This window comes from Cnephaeus nilssonii, assembly GCF_951640355.1.
Source record: "Cnephaeus nilssonii genome assembly, chromosome: 24".
Lineage (NCBI taxonomy): Eukaryota > Metazoa > Chordata > Mammalia > Chiroptera > Vespertilionidae > Cnephaeus > Cnephaeus nilssonii.
Window position 1 is genome coordinate 6,960,444 of NC_137095.1, and position 21,412 is coordinate 6,981,855.

General features: G+C 46.3%; 1 protein-coding gene across 2 annotated transcripts; it reads left to right on the top strand.

Moving 5' to 3' along the window:
- The first annotated feature begins 116 nt into the window (after window positions 1-116).
- WHAMM (WASP homolog associated with actin, golgi membranes and microtubules) lies at window positions 117-20,842 on the top strand. Of its 2 annotated transcripts, XR_013813141.1 has the most exons (11): window positions 117-691; window positions 1,779-1,952; window positions 4,877-5,027; window positions 6,428-6,597; window positions 8,227-8,392; window positions 11,315-11,502; window positions 12,754-12,840; window positions 13,056-13,151; window positions 16,631-17,123; window positions 20,090-20,544; window positions 20,575-20,842. XR_013813141.1 is itself a non-coding variant. In XM_079764021.1 (10 exons), exons 1-10 carry the CDS (start codon window positions 128-130, stop codon window positions 20,410-20,412), a joined length of 2,412 nt encoding a protein of 803 aa, XP_079620147.1. In that variant the 5' UTR covers window positions 117-127; the 3' UTR covers window positions 20,413-20,842. The 2 variants fall into 2 exon arrangements, 1 of the variants encoding a protein (XP_079620147.1); XM_079764021.1 differs by having other exon boundaries at window positions 20,090-20,842.
- The last annotated feature ends 570 nt before the right edge of the window (window positions 20,843-21,412 follow it).

Consider the following 21,412-nt stretch of genomic DNA (forward strand, 5'->3'; position numbering starts at 1 on the left):
TTCAGAAGCAGCGCAGGAGGCGCGGCGGAGGGCGCGCTGACGCGATGACGGCCCAGCGGAAAATGTCGCTGCGCGGACGGTCCTGCCGAGGGGCTGAGAGGCGGCCGGGCCGCTGACCGCCGGGCCCATGGAGGACGAGCAGCCCGACAGCCTGGAGGGATGGGTTCCGGTCCGCGAGGACCTGTTCGCCGAGCCCGAGCGGCACCAGCTGCGCTTCCTCGTGGCCTGGAACGACGCGGAGGGCAAGTTCGCGGTGACCTGTCACGACCGCACGGCGCAGCGGCAGCGGCGGCGCGAGGGGAGCCGGCCGGGGTCTCCGCCCAGCTGGGCCGGCCTGCTCTCGGCCGCCGGGCTCCGCGGCGCGCACCAGCAGCTGGCGGCGCTGTGGCCGCCGCTGGAGTGCTGCTTCCCGCCGCTGCCCCCGGAGCTGGAGGCGGGCGGCGGCGGCGCCTGGGGCCTGTGGACGCTCGTGTGGCCGGCGCGCCCGGGCCCCGGCGAGGCGGCGCTGCAGGAGCTGTGCGCGCGGCTGGAGCGCTACCTGGGCCTGGCGGCCGAGGGCTGCGGCGGCGCGGCCGTGCGTGACGCGCTACTTCCGGCCGACGGCGGCGCGCCCGACTGCGAGAGCCCGCGCGCCTTCCGGGAGCGCGCCCTGCGCGCGCGGCTGGCGGAGGCGGGCGCGCGGCTGCAGCAGGTACGCCGGCGCGCCCCCTCCCCTTCCTCGTTAGTGTCCCTGGGCCATCAGAGGGCGAAAAGGGGGAGAGGGGGTGTCTTCCAAGACATCCGGACTGTGGAGGAGCAAGTTCATGGTCCGATGGGGAGAACGGGGCGCGGGGGTCACAGGTGCAGATCACCTGCCGGGAGCAGCCAGGGGGGGTCTATGGGGCGCCCTGGAGGTCCGGAGAGAGGACGCATGAAGTTAAATGGGAGCGCAGTTTATTTTCTGCCCAGTGTGGGGAGAAACGCTCTGCAGATAGGAAAGCCCACACTCTGCTGGGGGCTTGGTGGCACTATTTTTTTTAAAATGTATTTTTATTGATTTCAGAGAGGAAGGGAGAGGGAGATAGAAACATCCATGACGAGAGACATCCATCCGCTGCCTCCTGCACGCCTTTTACTGGGGATCGAGCCTGGCACGGGGCAGGTGCCCTGGACCTGAATGGAACCTGGGACCCTTTAGTTTGCAGGCCGTCGCTCTAGCCACTGAGCCACACCAGCTAGGGCTTGGTGGCAATTTTATTTTTTAAAAAAATATGTTTTATTGATTTTTTTACAGAGAGGAAGGGAGAGGGATAGAGAGTTAGAAACATTGACCAGCTGCCTCCTGCACACCCCCTACTGGGGATGTGCTCGCAACCAAGGTACATGCCCTTGACAGGAATCGAACCTGGGGCCCTTCAGTCCACAGGCCGACGCTCTATCCACTGAGCCAAACTGGTTGGTGGCACTTTTAACCAGAAGAGCTGAGAGAGTTCTGTGCACCAGAGAGGTAGTTGGAGGCACCTCTATAATTGCAGCATCACGAAACCTTTATCCTCAGAAAAGTGGTGTGAAGAAACATCATCCACCATCTACACCCCAGAGATCACCACTTAATATCTGCTGAGTCTTTCGGGTCCTCTTTTTCTCTGAGTATTTTGTACGCGGTTAAGATAAAATTGTGGACTCTGCTTTCCCCCTGATCTGTTGAAGTTTAGAACATTAAGGTGTCTTTACTTCTGTTTGTTTGGTCTGACCTCACACTGTCCATACTTGAGCTTTACCTGCTTTTTGCCTTCCAGATTCTTCAAGGCCATGAAAGAGCCAACACCATGGTGGCATTAATGGAAGTTTATGGAGAAGAAGATGAAGTATACCAGGAATTTGTTACCGTGGCAACCATGTTCTTCCAGTATTTGCTGAAGCCATTTAGAGATATGCGAGAAGTTGCAACTTCATGTAAGCGTGATATTTTGGTATGTTTTCTTTATGTTTTTACTTTATCTGATTTACTATTTGTCACATATTATTTCTTTTTTAAAAATATATTTTATTGATTTTTACAGACAGGAAGGGAGAGGGATAGAAAGTTAGAAACATCGATGAGAGAGAAACATCGATTAGCTGCCTTCTGCACACCCCTTACTGGGGATGTGCCCGCAACCAAGGTATATGCCCTTGACTGGAATCGAACCTGGGACCCTTCAGTCCGCAGGCCGACGCTCTATCCACTGAGCCAAACGAGCTAGAGCAATTTGTCACATATTATTTCTTTAGTCACATTTAAGATTCCATCTGTGTTGGCCTATTAGGTTCACCCTTATGTTTGTTTATTTTTTTCAAATATATTTTTATTGATTTCAGAGAGAAAGGGAGAGGGAGAGAGAGAGAGAGAGACATCAATGATGAGAGAGAATCATTGATTGGCTGCCTCCTGCACACCCCCCACTGGGGATCGAGCCCACAACCTGGTCATGTGCCCTTGACCAGAACTGAGCCCAGGACCCTTCAGTCCACAGGCCCGATGCTCTCTCCACTGAGCCAAATCAACTAGGGCGACCCTTATGTTTAGATGATATTGTAGAGATATTATTTTTAAAAAGTGATGTAAAAATGAAGAACATTTTGCATGGGCCATCTTCTTAATACATTCAGATTTCTGCAGACTTTCAAGGATTAAACACATTCTTTGCTGATTACTTCTTTTTGATATGGTGCTTATTTAGCTTATTTTCCTCCCCTAAGGACACGTGCAAATTTCTGAGAAACAGGATGAAACTTTAAGCAGCAGGCCCTGGGTTGTAGTTCAGTAATTTAATTTAGTAGATGCTGTCATCCCTCTTGCTTCGTTGAGCCCTGTGACCCTAGTTTGAAGAGTGTCATTTCCATCCAGTGTTACAAACTAATCTGAGCCCAGGGCTTCCGTAGCGCTCCTTGGGTCTCACCCCACCGGAAACAGAAGACATCAGAGTGATCACCCGGTCTCTGTCCCCTGCCCTGGGCCAGCCTCCCACACCTGCGACCTCCGCCAGGCTGCTGTACTGTACACATGACATCATCTTTAATGAAACACATGCCACTCCAACCTGTTCTGTTCCTTATTTCAAAAGTATTATTTGGATAATCTTTACTTCCTACATATATTTTTTTTCTTTCTTTAAATAGCAGCTTTATTGAGATGTAATCCATCTATTTGAAGTACACAGTTCGGTGGGTTTTGGTATTTTCAGAGCTGTGCAGCCATCACCACCGTCTAATTCCAGGACGTTTTCATCACCCCAAAAGGAAACTCTGCCCGTTAGCGGTCACTCCCCATTTTCCTCCAACTCTGGGCAACCACCAGACTGCTTTCTGCCTCTGCGGATTTCCCTCTTCTGGACATTTCACCTTCTGTGGCTCATGCAGTATGTGATCCTTGGGGTCGGGCTCCATTCATGTAGCATAATACTTTCAAGGTCCATCCATGTTGGAGTATGTGTCTGAACTTCATTTCTTTGTATTGCCACATAATATTCACTATAAGGAAACACAACTTATCCATTTAACAGTTGATGGACTTGTGGGTTTCCACTTTGGGGCTATTGTAAATAACGCCGTTATGAACATTTGTGTACACGTTTCTATGTAGATAGGTGTTTTCATTTCTCTTGCCTAGGAATTCTGGGGTCATGTGGTAACTCTATGCTTAACCTTTGAAACCAGCTGCCAGACTGTTTACCAAAACCAGGGCCCCATTTTACATTCCCAACAGCAGTAAATGAGGTTTCCAATTTGTCCACGTCATTGCCAATACTTGGTATTATGTCATTTTTATTATAGCCATCTGAGTGGATCTGTAGGGGTAGATCATTGTAGTTTTTTTTTTTTTTTTTTTTTTTAAATATATTTTATTGATTTTTTTACAGAGAGGAAGAGAGAGGGATAGAGAGTTAGAAACATCGATCAGCTGCCTCTTGCACACCCCCTACTGGGGATGTGCCCGCAACCAAGGTACATGCCCTTGACCGGAATCGAACCTGGGACCCTTGAGTCCGCAGGCCGACGCTCTATCCACTGAGCCAAACCGGTTTCGGCGATCATTGTAGTTTTGACTTACATTTCTCTGATGGCTCACCTGAGTATATTTCTTACATTACTACCTTTGCAGAAGAATTGGATGCCGTATGAGAGAGTACATGCCATAATCATGAATGTACAGATTTTACTATCTTTTGGTTATTTTTAAAAAATATATTTTTATTGATTTCAAAGAGGAAGGGAGAGGGAGAGAGAGATAGAAACATCAGTGATGAGAGAGAATCATTGATTAGCTGCCTCCTGCATGCTCCACACTGGGGATTGAGCCCGCAACCCAGGCACGTGCCCTGACTGGGAATCCAAGCGTGACTTCCTGGTTCATGGGTCAGTGACGCTCAACCACTGAGCCATGCCAGCCGGGCTCTGTTGGGTTATTGTATTATTTTTTCCCCTTTAGAAAAGAATCATCCTATTGAAAAGCTTCATGTTCCTGAAAGAAACCATAGCAACAGCTAACACTTGAGTGCTGTGTACCAGGCCCATGTTGAGTGCTTAACACAGATCTCATTTAAACTGTGTATTATTATTAACAGAGAAACATAACTTGACTGCATTCCTCTCTAGAAAAAGTTACTCTTGTAATGCACAGTAAAAGTAGGGTTGTTTTTTCCCCTTAATGCCCCAGAGAATCCCTTTGACTTCCAGCCACCTTAGAGCCTTATTCATTCTCAATAAGGACTTGCTGAATTCATGAAATTTTATTGACTGAGTAGTAGCAATGAATGTAGTTGAAATCATCCACGCGACCAGTTTCCTTTCACTTTCCCAAAGTCCGTACATTGCTATTCTTTCTTACTTGTGCAATTTTCCGTTCTTCCTATAGAAATCCTTGGATGAGGACGATCTGGGTCCTAAAAGGATAGTGGCTCTGCAGAAGGAAGCCGAGGAGTGGGCCAGACAGGCTGACGAAGCGATAGTCTCTATTCAGGACATCACAGTGAATTATTTTAAAGAAACAGTAAAAGCACTAGCAGGTAATCACTTAAGATGCTACACTAACTAACATATATGCAGTTTTCATTTTATTAAAAACAAAACGAAACATCTGAGTGTCTCTTTAGTACCAGGCACTAGGTCCTGGGGGTTCAGTATAAGGCTGCGCGTACACAGACACCCACCAGCGTGCCGAGGGAGATAAATCTCAGCTGCACGTTCCTCCACACGCATGGGGAACTGGCAGGGGCAACAAGCCCGTGAAGAAGATTAATAGGGGGCTCTGAGCTGAGAGGAAACTTAGACTCCACCAGAGTGGGCAGCAGGGGCCTTCGAGACGTGGCAGTGGCCCTGGTACCTGAAGGGCAAATGGGACTTGAGAGCAGAGCAGGGTGAGGGAAGTGTTCCAGGCAGAAGGAACAGCACTGACAAAGGCCCTCGGTGTGAGGGAGCCGGGCAAGCGTGCGGACCTTTGAGAACGCCGCGGGGCTGGGACAGAGTGCGGAGAACGTGGGGGGAGAGTGTGCGGGCGAGACGCGCGGGCAAGACCGCAGGATGAGACCCTGCCAGCCCTATGGGCTGGGTAAGGGATGTTTGTCTTTTACCTTAAATCATTGTTGATGGTAGTTCCAAAGAGGAAAAAACATTGTCAACCAGTTTGTTAAATCATAGTATATTCATACAATAGAATATCACACGGCTACGAAGCATGATTCTCTGTTCTATGAATGGCAAGAGTTCCACGATACAGTAAGCGAAATAAGATATACAGGGTGGGGCAAAGGTAGATTTACAGTTGTGAATACGTGAAACAAGTTTATCCTTGTGTTATTTGTTAATTATTATATATATATTTTTGCTTTATTTTAATAAGTTATTTTATTTTATTATTGATTTCAGGGAGAGGGAGAGAGAGGTAGAAACATCAATAATGAGAGAGAATCATGGATCGGCTGCCTCCTGCACGCCCCCTACTGGGGATCGAGCTGCAACCAGGTATGTGCCCTGGCTGGGAATTGAACCATGACCTCCTGGTTCATAGGTCGACGCTCACCACTGAGCAACACCAGCCAGGCTATTATTTTCTGTATGAACAACTGTAAAACTACTCTCACCCTACCCTGTGGGGTTTTCTTGGTCAAACTATCTCTACAACCTTGTCTATCTAGTCTAGAAGTATATGCACCAAAATGTAAGAAGCAATTACAAGGTGAGATTCATGATTATTTGCTTTGTTCTAAAAAACAATCAGATATCTGAAATTTTATACCAAGGACCATGTATTATCTGTGTGATAAAAAAAAGTCATTAAAATAAACTTTCTTTTAAAAAGGATGTTTTGCAGGTCATATGGGAGGGGATAAAGAATTAGCTCAGGATAAAGTTTTCACTTTGTAGTGAGCTGTACTTACGTTTTATTTTATTCGTTATAATCCGACAGGGATGCAGAAACAAATGGAACAGGATGAGAAGAGGTTTGGCCAGGCTGCCTGGGCCACAGCAACTCCCAGGCTAGAAAGACTCAAGCTCATGTTAGCCCGGGAGACACTGCAGCTCATGAGAGCCCAGGAGCTGTGTTTAGACCACAAAAGAGCTGAGATTCAGGGGAAGGTAAGACGCATAAAGGTGACTTTGTTTTAGAAACAGACTTTTATTATTTAAAAAAATATATTTTTCCTGAAGCCCGGTGTACGATATTTGTGCACCGGGGGTGGGGGTTCCCCAGCCCAGCCTGTGCCCTCTTGCAGTCCGTGAACCCTCGCTCCTTACTGCCCGCCTGCTTGCTGCCTCTTAGCGCTGCCGCAGAGGCGGGAGAGGCTCCTGCCACCGCTGGGCTAGCCAGCCGTGAGCCCGGCTTCTGGCTGAGCGGCACTCCCCCTGTGGGAGCGCACTGACCACCAGGGGGCAGCTCCTGCGTTGAGCGTCTGCCCCTTGGTGGTCAGTGTGTGTCTTAGCGACCAGGTGTTCCGCTGATCAGTCAATTTGCATATTAGGGTTTTATTTTACACTAGTGGCCCAGTGCACGAAATTCGTGCGCAGGGCGGCAGGGTGTTCCTCAGTTCAGTCTGCACCCTCTCCAATCTGGGACCCCTCGGGGGATGTCCAACTGCCGGTTTAAATCGGCAGTCAGACATCCCTCTCACAATCCGCAACTGCTGGCTCCCAACTGCTCACCTGCCTGCCAGCCTGATCACCCCCTAACCACTCCCTGCCAGCCTGATCGACGCCTAACTGATCCCCTGCTGGCCCGGTTGCCCCCAACTACCCTCCCCTGCCAACCTGGTCACCCCCAACTGCCCCCCCCCGCCCCGCTGGCCTGATCGCCCACAACTACCGTCCCCTGCCAGCCATCTTGTGGTGGCCATCTTTGACCACATGGGGGGCGGCCATCTTGTGCAAGGGCATGAGGGTCAATTTGCATATTACCTCTTTATTATATAGATTGATTATTGATGATTGATTTCAGAGAGGAAGGGAGAGGGAGAGAGAGAGAAACATCAATGATGAGAGAGAATCATGGATCAGCTGCCTCCTGCATGCCCCCTACTGGGGATCGAGCCCACAACCAGGGCATGTGCCCTTGATCAGAATTGAACCCAGGACCGTTCAGTCCGCAGGCCAACGCTCTGTCCACAGAACCGAACCAGCTAGCGCGAGACTTTAATTTTAGATATCCCCTTTCCTTCTGGCCAGTGTGAAAGAGCTTCCTTTCGTATTCCAACACCATCTTTTGGTTGATGAGAACTTCAGGACTAGGGAAAGAGGGCCATAAAGTTTCCCTTGGCTCAAGATGGCTTTGAAATGTTATGTTGTAAAATTCACTTGATGATACCATTGAGCTCAGTACTGAAGTAGGTAATATACTTTAAAATTAACATAACATGATTTTCAGCGCGACTTTATAGTCAGAGGTGCTTCATTCCAGGATCATAGTCACGTAAGTTTCTTCCCGCGATGTTATGATGTTAAAGCAGAACACACTGTGAAGACCTCACTGCCATTTGTTTTTCTCAAAACCTGAATGTTTCATATGTTTCAAGGATGAGATGAAGTATTGGTAAAAATGTTTAATGGGGCTTTTTTGTTCCATGAAATGAAATGGAGGAGTGTTTCTTCTCAATTTGCTTTTTCGTATTTGGTACTGAGCCAGGAATAGAAAATAGCTCCAGTGCTTCTGCAGTTTGCTTTCAGTGTACTAAATACTTTACCTTGCTCTTATTCTTTTTCCATGTAAACAAGATGGAAGACCTTCCAGAACAAGAAAAAAATATAAACGTTGTAGATGAACTAGAAATAAAATATCATGAAGTTCAATTAGAACTATATGAGATTCAATTTGAGATATTAAAATATGAAGAAATACTACTTATTACACAGTTGGACTCTATTAAAAGACTTATAAAAGGTAAAACTTATACTTAAAATATGTATATTAAAATGTTTAAATTACACATTCAAGGAAATACAGACCATGTTATCAGTTACTTCTTGTAAATTGTATAAAATGCCTGCTGAAATTTCCTAGTTTCCCTTCAGCATTTTTATTATTCAAATAGTAAATAATATAGTCATTGTTAAACATACAGCAAAACAAAGAAAGGAAAACCATTATTACCCCGGTTCCATCAGCTAGAGATACTTAGTGGTAACAATTTGTTGACTGGCTTGGTAGCCTGATGTATATAAATATCAGTTTTTAAACGACAACTATATATCCTGTTCAGTATTCTCTTTTTCCTTTAACATATAATAATCAACATTCCATTTGAGTAGGTAATAAAAATCTTCAAAAATTTTAATGGCTGCATAGTATTCCATTATATGGATATACCAACTGTGATGTTCAGTTTTTCACTGTTGTGAACAGCACTGTAGTGAAGAACCGTCCTATAAACATGTGTTTGCGTTTGTGTGTGTGTATAGGACAGATTATTTCCTTGGAATAAATTTCTAAAGATGAAGTCATTGGGTCAAGGACAATGCAAAATTTCCATTTGACAAATATGTGTTAAAACAACACAACAATCATTTGATACATATTTTTCCTCACCTCTGTTATTTTCTAATTTCTAAATTTCATACTACATAATGGTCCTCTAGATAGGTTGTACAAAATGACACTCCCATCAGCAGATTATGAAAATACCTGTTTCCCCATACTTTCACCATTCGTTTAAATTCTTGCCTAATTGATAGAAAAAAATGGCATGTTCTAATTTTTAAAAAATATGTATATATCTATTGATTGATTTCAGAGAGGAAGGGAGAGGGAGAGAGAGATAGAAACATCGATGAGAGAGAATCATTGATCGGCTGCTTCCTGCATGCCCTCTACTGGGGATCAAGCCCACAACCCAGGCATGTGCCCTGACCAGGGATGGAACCGTGACCTCCTGGTTCATAGGTCGATGCTTAACCACTGAGCCCTGCTGGCCGGGCATTCTAATTTTCATTTATTCCAGTTACAAGTGTCATTCAATGCAATTTTGTATGTTAACTGGTTATTTATATATTTTTTTATAAAGTGCCTGTTCCTAGTCTTTGCTAGTTTTTCTTTGTGTTTCCTTTACATATTAAGGCTATTACTCTTATTATTTGTCGTATGTTGCAAATACTCCCTGTTGTTTGCTTTTTCTTGCCTTGCAGAAATATTTAATTTTTATGAAGTCCCATCTATTTATCTTTCTGCTTTTGGAGTCACGCCTGGCAAATAAATCTATGGTTTCTGCCCTTGGTGGTATGCCTGGCAAAGTCCTCCTCATCTTGAAATTGTGTCAACATTTTACTTATTTTTTTTCCTTATAGTATTTTTATGAATTTTAAAGGAACATTTAGCTCTTTAATCCAGATGAAATTCATTTTGATGTGGGGTAGGAATCTAATGTTTCCCCCCAAGTTGTTAGCAGTCCCAATCACTGATTTTGAAAACATTTTCCCCTACTGCTTTGACTTGCTGCCTGTCTCATCTAGAATCGTTACATTTATTTTGACCTATTTATAAATGAATTTCCTTCATTGATTGGTGAGTGGCTCTGGTGCTGGCTCCAGACTTCCTGTTGTATCTTGGAGGTCCATTTCAGTGGCTGGTAAAGCACATCCCTCCCTTGTTACTCTGCTGTTCCACACGTTTTCTGACTGTTCTCCTTTATTCTTCCAGATGAACTTTAGACTCATTTTCACAAGTTCAAAACAAAAAGCAAAACACTCGGAATTTTTATTGGGATTGTGCTTAAAATTAGAGATTAATTTGGGGAGAATTGTCGTCTTTGCAATTTTGAATCTTCCCATCCAAGAACATGGTATGTCTCTCCATTTACTTAAGTCTTTTTCTCCCTAAAGTGCCTCCAAGTTTTCTAATTTTTTTTGCATACAGATCCTGAACATTTAATTTAATCCTAGGTATTTAAAAAACTTTATAATAGTTTCAGGTTCTAAGCATTTTACACATTTAGGAAAAATTTTATTTAAAAAAAAGTTGATCTGGAAGGATGCATGCCAAATTGTTAGTGTTTTCCTCTGGGAGGTTGGGATTCCAAAGGTTTGGGAAAGGAAGAAGAAAATTATACTTTTTATTTTATGTACTTCTGTAGGGTTTGATTTTGTTAACAGTTAGCATGCATATATTATTTAAAAATCAACATGTAATCAAGATTGTATATCATTAAGGCTCCTCAATAATATACTGCTGGTAGAATGTAAGCTGCCTTTCTGGAGGGCAATTTGACGATAGTTATCAAGAATCTTAAATATTCATCTGCCAAGGAATTAATAAATGAACACAAAGATCTATATTCAGAGATGTTCATCACAGTGAAATTGCCAACAATGGAACATTCTAACAACAGAGACTGTTTAAATTGGAGAATACTGTGTTGCCATTAAAATTATATTTCCATCACGTGGAAAATGTTCTTTTAGAACTGTTTATTGATATGTGTAGCTATGTAAGTGATGTGTGTGTGTGTGTGTGTGTGTGTGTGTGTGTGTCTTTCTCCCTGGGTGGTGGGATTACATGTGATCTTTACTTCCCTTACATTTAAGACATTTTATGCATACCGTATTTTCCGGCGTATAAGACGACTTTTTAACCCAGGAAAATCTTCTCAAAAGTCGGGGGTCTTATATGCCGGAAAATACGGTAGGTTAGAAAAATCTCTGACAATGTATATCAGATTGCTTAAAACCCAAATACCGTATTTTCCAGCGTATAAGACCCCCGACTTTTGAGATTTTCCTGGGTTAAAAAGTTGTCTTATATGCCAGAAAATACGGTAATTTTTTTATAATAAAACATGTCTTTAACAAATCATTAAATATGTTTTTTTAGATAAACAGGATGAAGTTGTCTATTATGACCCATGTGAAAGTCCAGAGGAACTGAGAGTCATTGATCCCATGAAGGGGCTGCAGGACCATAAGAATTTGGAGCTGCAAGAGCTCAGCCGGCAGTGCCGGCAGCTGGAGTGTAAGCGGGGCCGGATCTGCGCCAGGAGAGCCCATCTCAGGAACAGAAAGGTGGGCGCCGGGCGGCCTGCTTCCTTTCCCAGGCATCTCTCTGTCATGAAAGATAAAGCGATGGGGAATAAGGCTTTTACCTGATTTGTGTGTGTGTTGATAATGGATACCAGTAGCTGCAATTCCAATATATTTCTGAGTTTTTCTTAAAATGATTTTTTGTTTCTTTGGGGATTTAAGCACTTATCATAATCTCTAGATTTTTAATTCATTCAGCAGCTCTTTGTTGAGTGCCTATTACATACACGGGTATATTTTTAAATCACAATAAGTAAAAACTTCTAATCAGCTACAGTGAATTCTAAAATTTAGTGTAAATTGTTGATTATAAAATCAGAGATAATATTTTGCTCATTTCAATCCTTATATTCAGTGATTTTTTTCTCAATTTTAAAAAACTCCATCCTATATAATAAAAGGCTAATATGCAAATCGATCGAAGGGCATAATGACTGGTCACTCTGACATGCACTGACCACCGGGGGGCAGACGCTCAATGCAGGAGCTGCCCCCTGGTGGTCAGTGTGCTCCCACAGGGGGAGCGCTGCTCAGCCAGAAGCTAGGCTCACGGCTGGCGAGCGCAGCGGCGGTGGCAGGAGCCTCTCCTGCCTCCACGGCAGCGCTAAAGATGTCCAACTGATGGCTTAGGCCCGCTCCCCGAAGGCTCCTGGACTGTGAGAGGGTGCAGGCTGGGCTGAGGGACACCCCCGAGTGCACGAATCTCGTGCACCAGGCCTCTAGCGATTGTATAAAAAGGTAACATGCCAAGAATGGCTAAACATCATTGAAATGTAGTTTTTAATATGACTTTTCAGGTAGTTGTAGGTTGCATATTGCTTATGTAGGTATGTTTGGAAGTATAATTGCTATTAGTGAAAACATGATGGGGAAATGTGCTTTAAACAGCAGCATTGAAACAGATTCTTAGGGCACCTCCCATTTAAGAATGGGGGACCCTTGCATATTCCCTCCTTCCCCCTTAGTTGGAGAATTCCCTTTTTCATCTCTTAAAGCACTAAATCTGTGGCCCTTCTGATCGGACACAACTGATTCCTGCGAGCGCCATCAGCTCCTGTCACAGGACAGAGGAGGCAGCAATATCATTGAGCTGATATTGAATCCAGAAACTCCTACTCACGAATGAATGCCTTCCATGGCAGCCCAAATGCAATGCTTTTTTCTTTTAACCTTTTATGCTACAGCCCACAGCGATAGTAAAAACCACGTATGTGATTTGTATTCTCCCACCAGGATCAGTGCAAAGAAAACCATCGGCTCCGACTGCAACAGGCTGAAGAAAGTATCAGATATTTCCATCAGCACCATAGTATTCAGGTGGTGAGTAGTGAAAGAAAAATATTTTAGATGTGCATAATGTGACACACTCGCTTAACTGGACCTGCAGCTGCTGCCTCCATCCGGGGGCGAGTGTAGCCCATGCCTGCGGACACAGGGGTGGTGGGAGGGGAGGTGATAATGTCGGGTTATGGCCCCTTTCTCTCCCAAGACTTTTATTTTGAGGAATTTACAAATACATACTTGTTTAAATACAGAAAAGAGACAAGATGAAAGAGCAGGAGCAAAAGAAAAAAGAATGGATAAGCCAAGAACGCCAGAAGACACTGCAACGATTGAGAGCATTTAAAGAGGTAAGTTTCAGAAACAATCGCCTTGCCTACGTCTTCTCGGAGAAAAGTATGAAGCGCAAACAGATAGATCATTTGGAACACAGAGTGCTCCCCAAATGCCATTATTTTTAGTGTATAGATAAAAGCTGACAATATTAGAATATTGAGATGTTTTGACAGGGAAAACTGAAGAAGTTAAATGACCCTCAACTTTAGCTGGCTTTTCCTCATTTGCAATAAAGAATTCTCTAAAAATGCAATCAAGGAAACTTTGTGACGTGAGTATAGTTAAGTGCTCTATTACAAGCGAATAGGGCCCTAGCTGTTTGCTCAGTGGTTAGAGCATCGGCCCTTGGACTGAAGGGTCACAGGTTCGATTCCGGTCAAGGCACATACCTCGGTTGCAGGCTTGATCCCTGGCCCCAGTTGGGGTACACGGGGGAGACAACCAATTTTGATGCATCTCTCTCACATCGATGTTTCTCTCTCTCTCAAATCAATAAACATACCCTCAGGTGAGGATTTTTAAAAAGTGAATAGGTTTTTTAAATAAGTAAGTAGTTACTTATTTAAAAATAACATTAAACTTGTTGAATATAAAACATAAACCTGTTCTTATCACACATCCCTGCATGCACCATCATAATAAAGACTCGTTTACTGTTGTCCCCAAAGAAAAACTAGCCCAGTCCAGACAGGCCTCTGGAATGAGGTACTAAATGTGTGCTGTGTGATCCCAACGAGTGAAAAACCATGACAGACACTACTCTGACCATTACCGAGTGCCTCTCATCCCAGGCACGGTGCTAGGCGCTTCATTCTCATTTAATTGTTGAAACGACCTTGTAAGAGACTCCTGTCCCCTTTACAGATGAGTGACCGAGGCTCAGAGTGGTTCTAGGACGTAGCTCCAGGTTGTACAGAGCGGTGTCTCTAACCCCTGAGCCACAGCAGGGACTCCCAACCTGGGCAGCACATCCGAAGCACCTGGGCGCTTCTAAAAAGTACGCATGCCCAGACACACCTCCAGAGATTCCAGACGGGGGGCCTGGGCGTGAAGGGAAGCAGGAAGAAGGCATGGAAGGGGAGCTACCCGAGTACCAGCAGGAGGGAGCCAATGGCTGGGAGTAACTGGTGGTGAGCTGTCAGCACAGGGTGGTTAGAGGAGTGGGATCAGTGTGGAGGAGGGGACTCGAGGGACGCCAGCCAGCTCCTTAGCCCTGGACCAGTCAGATCAGTGATCAGTGATCAGAGAGGGTGCGGAGGTGGGAGGTTGGACAGATGGCAGGTGGGAGAATCCGGCCACCTAAGCGCTCAGCAAGCTGGAACAAGGAGGTAAAAAAAAAATCTAACCAGTTGACCTCAAATTGGTTTAAGTTTTAGGTTTTTGGGTCCAGAAATAAACCTTTACAGGGTGTGATGGGAAGGAGTGTGTGTGTGATTCAGTGGAGGGGAGAGAACCCTGAGAACTGAGTTGCTTTCAGTTTCGTGCGAATCACTTGGGATGAAGCTGCGGAAAAACTCACGAGTTTAGGAAGAACAGTAGCGTCCTTTGTGGACGGAACGCTGTGTGTACCAAGAAGTGCCACAAGCGAAGGGGACAAAGCCTGGGCACATTGGGAGTGAAGCGGGAACAAGACGACCCGGGAACTCATGTGACAGGTGGTACTTGTGGAGCCCAGACAAGTTGTTTTTAAATATTTCAAAGGGCTGTGGGGAGACAAGGATTTCATTTGTTCTGGGTGAGCCCTCAGGGAGGCAGACTGCCCAGCAATCTCAGACAGAGACCAGCGCCGCCCTGGTGCACGGAGGGAACGCTCAGGTGGTTGGGGGAGCCCTGACCTTGGGGGATGGTTGGACGACCCCTGGAGTCTGGCCAGTTTCTGGGACTCTGTTCTACGCGCCTGCTCTCTCATCGAAAACTGCAGGGGGGGTGGCCACATCAGCGCGGTGGGGGGCTTGTGGCCACTGCTTTGCTGTTTGTTTTGAAACGCTTTAGAACAACGTGGGAGAGACAAATACTCTGAGTTTATCATGAATTGCGATTTTGTGTGTGTTTTAAGTTTACACGTAAATGTCAGTGTTATAAATTTGGTGTGTATGTTTTTTTAAATACATTTTTATTGATTTCAGAGAGGAAGGGAAAGGGGGAGAAACATCAATGATGGAGAGAGAATCATTGATTGGCTGCCTCCTGCATGCCCCCTACTAGGGATCGAGCCCACAACCTGGACATGTGCCCTTGACCAGAATCGAACCCGGGACCCTTCAGTCCACAGGCCGACACTCTATCCACTAAAACTGAACCAGCTCGGGCTGTTTTTTGTTTAAGTTTACAATAGTAGTATCCTATTGTATACGTCTTCGTTCATTGTAATGGCCTATAGTATTAATATTGTTTTATTGGCTGATCGGTGTCTTCATTAGGGACCTACAACCCTCCAGATTAGTTCTTTGTAAGGTTAGGTTTTTCTTTATCAAATGAACACCTGAGGGGCCAGAACTTTTAAAATTCACATTTTTAAATTGCAAAATTTACTCTAAGCCTAAATATTAGAGAAAAGAAACATCCATAATTCCTGTTATAACTATCATTTTGAGGTCCACTCTACTGGTATTTTTCATAGATGTGTTTTTTGTATGGTTATAAATTTAATAGTGCGTCATCTGTATTTTTCCACGCTGTTTCACAGACTTTGTACTGTTTATAATTTTTTTGTGATTGCCTAATATTTTAAATTAATTCACCATAATTTTTTCAGCTAACTTCCTATGGTTTATAAATAGTTTCCGATTTTTCAAACTAAAAATATTATGATGAATATTCTTATATGTATCCTCCCATATCTATTTTATTACAGAGAAAACATCATATGAAAGTATATAAATGCTTATTCCTTTTTTAAAAAATTTAAAAATTGATTTCAAAGAGGAAGGGAGAGGGAGAGAGAAACATCAGTGATGAGAGAGAATCACTGACCGGCTGCCTCCTGCACGCCCCACCCTGGGGATCAAGTCCACAACCCGGGCACGTGCCCTGACTGGGAATTGAACCGTGACCCGCTGGTTCATAGGTCGATGCTCAACCACTGAGCCCCGCTGACCGGGCAAATGCTTATTCTTTAATAGACTTAGTGGTTGCACAAGTGGGAAGGAGCCGCTTTGTGAACTAGAACAATCCGTGCCCAGAAACTCTTTGTGTTCATTGTGTAGGTCCGTGGTCAGCAAACTGCGGCTCGCGAGCCACATGCGGCTCTTTGGCCCCCCGAGTGTGGCTCTTCCACAAAATACCACGGCCTGGGCGAGTCTATGTTGAAGAAGTGGCGTTAGAAGAAATTTAAGTTTAAAAAATTTGGCTCTCCAAAGAAATGTCAATCGTTGTGCTGTTGATATTCGGCTCTGGTGACTAATGAGTTTGCCGACCACTGGTGTAGAGAGAGTCCCGGCATTTTGATGGTTTGCATTTGCGGCAAGTTTCTCACCACAGTTTTCACTTTCAGAGAGGCCCCGGCCGGCCTGCACCGAAAACCCCTCGCCCAGAACCCGAGGCTCCAAACCTGCCAGGTGGACTGCCCCAGCCGGCCGCCTCCCCGGCCTCTCAGGGGAAGGCGCTCGTCCATCCGTCCTCCAGGAAAACCAGAAGTGCTCCCTCCTACGACGTTAGCAACGTGAAACCCCCCAAGTGCCGAGACTGCCCTGGAAATGTCCCCGTGCAGATGGCTGTTCCAGCTGGAGACCAAACCCAGTCCAAACCCAGGGAGGAGCTGCCGCCACCGCCCCCACCGCCTCCCCCGCCGCCTCCCCCCCCTCCCCCGCCTCCACCTCCGCCTCCACCAGCACCTCCGCTCCTGGCTTCGTCCTTTTCTTCTCAATCTGCGAATCATCGGAATTCACACCTCAGGACTTCAGCACAAGGTGACCAGCCACTTCCTCTCGTGTGTGACTCGCCTGCGGAAAGGCTGCGTGACTCCTCAGGCCATGTTAAATGCCCAGGTAATCCTCCAGAATCCTGTGCCTGCTCCCGGTGGCTGGCTGAGCAGTTGAGCATTGTAGCGTTAGCAGCCATCGTCTTCAAGTCAAATTCTTTTCCAGAATTCTCTGCGATCTTGAAATAGTCCAGTACTTGCCACCTTCAATGTTACCTTTTTTGGGGGGAAATTAGCATAGCCTCAATCAGTTTGATAAACGCTACCTCATCTGGAACAAACCACCTCTATACATTTAATGGTCACATGACTTGGAATCTCTGAGGCGATTTCTGGTTTCTTAAAACTTCAGTGTGTGTCTGATTTCTGCTGCTTGCCCATTATTCAGTGTTGCTTTGAATCACACTTACTGTTGCCCCTCAGAAGCCTTTACATAATTGACTGTGGCATCTTTTTTTTTTTTTTTAATATATCTCTATTGATTTCAGAGAGGAAGGGAGAGGGATAGAGATAGAAACATCAATGATGAGAGAGAACCATTGATTGGCTGCCTCCTGCACGCCCCCTAGTGGGGATCCAGCCCACAACCCGGGCATGTGCCCTTGGCCGGAATCGAACCTGGGACCCTTCAGTCCGCAGGCCGACGCTCTATCCACTGAGCCAAACTGGCCAGGGCTGACTGTGGCATCTTAAGCAGAAGATTGGTTGGGAATATTAGTCAGAATACGGAAGACCCTTCTTGTGGACTAACCAGGAGACTGAGAAACCTTCCTGCAGGAAATCGTTCTAAAATGAAGTGGGACAAATACACGAGGGCTATAGTGCTAACTCGTAATCCTAATTAAGGTTTAGACATTGACTACTGAGGACCCTGGCTTAAATCGGCCCAGACTCTAGCCTAATGCCCTGTGTGTGTGTGTGTGTGTGTGTGTGTGTGTGTGAGAGAGAGAGAGAGAGAGAGAGAGAGAGAGAGAGAGAGAGATCCTAGCAAAATGCTGTGTACATTTGTTTTCAAGACTAAGCTTTGAGCCTCTCCACTTAGACCAGGCGTCCTCAAACTACGGCCCGCGGGCCACATGCGGGTGTTTTTGCTGTTTTGTTTTTTTACTTCAAAATAAGATATGTGCCGTGTGCGTAGGAATTTGTTCCTAGTTTTTTTTTAAACTATAGTCCGGCCCTCCAACCGTCTGGGGGACAGTGAACTGGCCCCCTGTTTAAAAAGTTTGAGGACCCCTGACCTAGAACATGCACAGGTACTGTGAGAGGTGATGCGAATGGTAGAAATATAAGAGTTTCAAACTGTGGTTCTGGATAATTGAGTATTTTGGTTATTCTGAGTTCAAGGTGTCACTGTACCTAGAACCAGGTACAAATGAAAAAGTCCACACTATCAGGTGGAGACCACACGGCCCTACCGTGGGGTTTGCAACAACATCATTTGTTTACTTTCATGTTTACCTTTTTAAGGCCACCAAAAATTTTGGTTGCCTCCCCCCAAAAAAAGTTGGGAGAGAAGGTATTATTTATTTTTTTAAATATATTTTTTATTGATTTCAGAGAGGGAGAGAGAGAGAGAGAAACATCAATGATGAGAGCGAATCATTGATCTGCTGCCTCCTGCACGCTCCCTACCCAGGCATGTGCCCCGACTGGGAACTGAAGCGTGACCTCCTGTCCTGATTCATAGGTCATTGCTCAACCACTGAGCCACACCAGCAACGTCGTTTAAATGGGGAGGGACAGCATGCGACCGGCGCCTCGCCTGGAGCCCGGCTGTGGGTGCCTCATTCCAGCCTGGGTGCAAGGCGCACAGTGAGGGGAAGCCCTGTGCACCTCCCACAATGCCTCCTTCCGCGGGAAAGAGGAAGGAAAGGCCCTTGACTGCAGACCTGTCCTCGCGCTCCTACAAGAGGACCACAGTAACAAGTTATCGGCTCAAGTAGTAGTATTTTTTTAATCCTCACCCGAGGATGTTTTTCCATTGGTTTTTAGAGGGAGTGGAAGAGAGAGGAAAAGACAGAGATATTGATGTGAAAGAAACACATGGATTGGTTGCCTCCTGTATAAGCCCCGACCAGGGCCCAGGCCGGGGAGGAACCTGCACCCGAGATACGTGCCCTTGACCGGAATCGAACCCGGGACCCTTGGGTCCGCAGGCTGATGCGCTATCCACTGAGCAAACCGGCCAGGGCGAGATAGTATTCTTTTTAGCCATCACTTGGCCTCAGTCCGTAACTAGAAACGACTCTTCATCTTGAAGCCTTCCAGGAAGAGCCCTGGCAGTGCCCCCAGGCGGCCCCACTCCCCAGCAGGTGGTCAGGGGTCTCCCCAGCCCAGGGTCTCAGGGCGCCAGAGTCAAAAAAAGCTCCTGCTCCCCACGGCTCTGGAACTCTGATCTAATTTGTATTTTGACAGCATTTCACACCCTCGAGAATAGAGCGTGTAAGTTACCTCCGGAGACGTGGGTGGATTAAAGACGCTGCAGGGGGAGACGGGCCAGGGCCGCCCCCGCTGGGCTCATTGAGGTGCTGATTAAAGTTTTACTTCAAGCCTTTTCTTGTGTGGAAACCTACCCGCTTCATTGTCACACCGACTCATTAGTCATCACTGACGAATAACCAGAACTGAAGCGAGAGAAACACAGCGGGGTTCGTTTTTTTAAATAGATTTCTCTCCGAGTGGGAAGGGGAATGGAGGAGGTGGAGGTTCAGAAGTATCTGAATCACGCCCATGGGATCAGGTGGTTTACCCCCAGCACCCGAAACGCCTCAGGATCACACGCCAGTGTGTCAGCCTCCGTTCTAACCAAAGGTGTGCACGACGGTGCCTGTGAGTTGCCAGTGGGCTCACGATAAAGTACCCGCGATCGAACTATCCTGGATTCACGCAGGGAGAGCACTTCTGTTTAAGGGAAGGATGATCGGATCGTCCGTATAAGTCATGGCGTTAACTGTGTGTGACTTTAATACAGAAACACCCCGGCACCTCGGGGGAGAGAAGGACTTCTTGATGTCACTCGCTCTGTTTGCTCAGTTTCAGGGTCCATGGACGAGGTGCTGGCTGACCTGAGGCGCGGCAGGACCCCGCTCCACAAGGTGGAAGTGCCCGCGCCGGCCCCTCCCTGCACCTCCCTCAACGAGCACATCCTGGCGGCCATAAGGCAGGGCGTCACACTGAAGAAAGTTCACCCCGACCTTGGCCCGAGCCCCAGCAGGAAGCCGGCCAGCGACCTGGAGACGAGCATCAAGGCTGCGCTCCAGAGAATCCAGAGAGTGTCTGCCGACTCGGAGGAGGAGGAAGAGGGGGACGAGGGGGAGGAGGGGGAGGAGGACAGCCCTGGAGAGTGGGACCACTAGCTCTTCTCCAGGCCGAGGGCGGAGTGAAGCCCCGGCGCCAGGCCTGCTGCTGACAAGCACGTGATCAGGGTAGCGTGACACGGGACACTGGAGACCTGCAGGGCCGGGGCCGAGCGGCAGCTGTTGCTTCGTGTTGTGGCTTTAGAACCAGGGAGTGGAGAGGCGGTGGCCGCACACACCAGGCCGTAGTGGGGATCTGAGAACCCATAGTGAGTATTGCTGGCGTAGGAGAAGGGTAGGATTTTTCACCGTGGATGTTCTAGATCATTCCCTCATTTGAAAACCGTTTACACGATGACGGCATGTGGTGAGCAGCACTAATAGACTACTGACCGAGTCCTGTGCGCGTGTGGAGTGCTTTCCTCAGATTTAAAGGTTGAATGTGAACATTATTTTAGCAATAATCAATAAATTGCTTATATTTAGGAAATATTTTAAATGAAATGTATTTTCTGTATCAAGCACTCTATAAACTCATAATAAAGGACTATTTATAATGTATCATGTCACTCATGGAAATGAAAACAGCTAGTGTGGCTCAGTAGTTGAGCATTGACCTATGAACCAGGAGGTCAGGGCACATGCCTGGTTGTGGGCTCGATTCTCAGTGTGGGGCGTGCAGGAGGCAGCCGATCTATGAGTCTCTCTCATCATTGATGTTTCTCCTCCTTTGCTCTCTCAAATCAGTACAAATATATATATTTTTTTAATGAAAACAGGAAATCTTAACATATGAGAAGCACAGCCTTCCCTGTGTGTGTGGTGGGGTGGTGGTGTTAAAGTTTTCAATAAGATTTCAGTTAAACATTTAAGTAAATACTAAGTGGCGGGGGGCGAGGGGGAGTGTTGTTCCCTCAAAACTGAAAACTCATGCTGGAACCCTCTCCCGGCTTTGTGTTAAACTTAGGAAGGGGGAGGGACAATACAGGCCAAGCAGCATCTCTCCAGCTGCCTGAAAGGTCCCACTAACCTCGCTCTCCCACGTTGCCGTGGCGATCCT

Excerpts from the sequence above, each read along its gene's own strand:
- WHAMM (XM_079764021.1), top strand. The coding sequence starts at position 128 with ATGGAGGACGAGCAGCCCGACAGCCTGGAGGGATGGGTTCCGGTCCGC. Across the intron at positions 11,503-12,753 it reads CCCATCTCAGGAACAGAAAG|GATCAGTGCAAAGAAAACCA; the intron begins GTGGGCGCCGGG and ends TTCTCCCACCAG. Across the intron at positions 13,152-16,630 it reads GATTGAGAGCATTTAAAGAG|AGAGGCCCCGGCCGGCCTGC; the intron begins GTAAGTTTCAGA and ends TTTCACTTTCAG.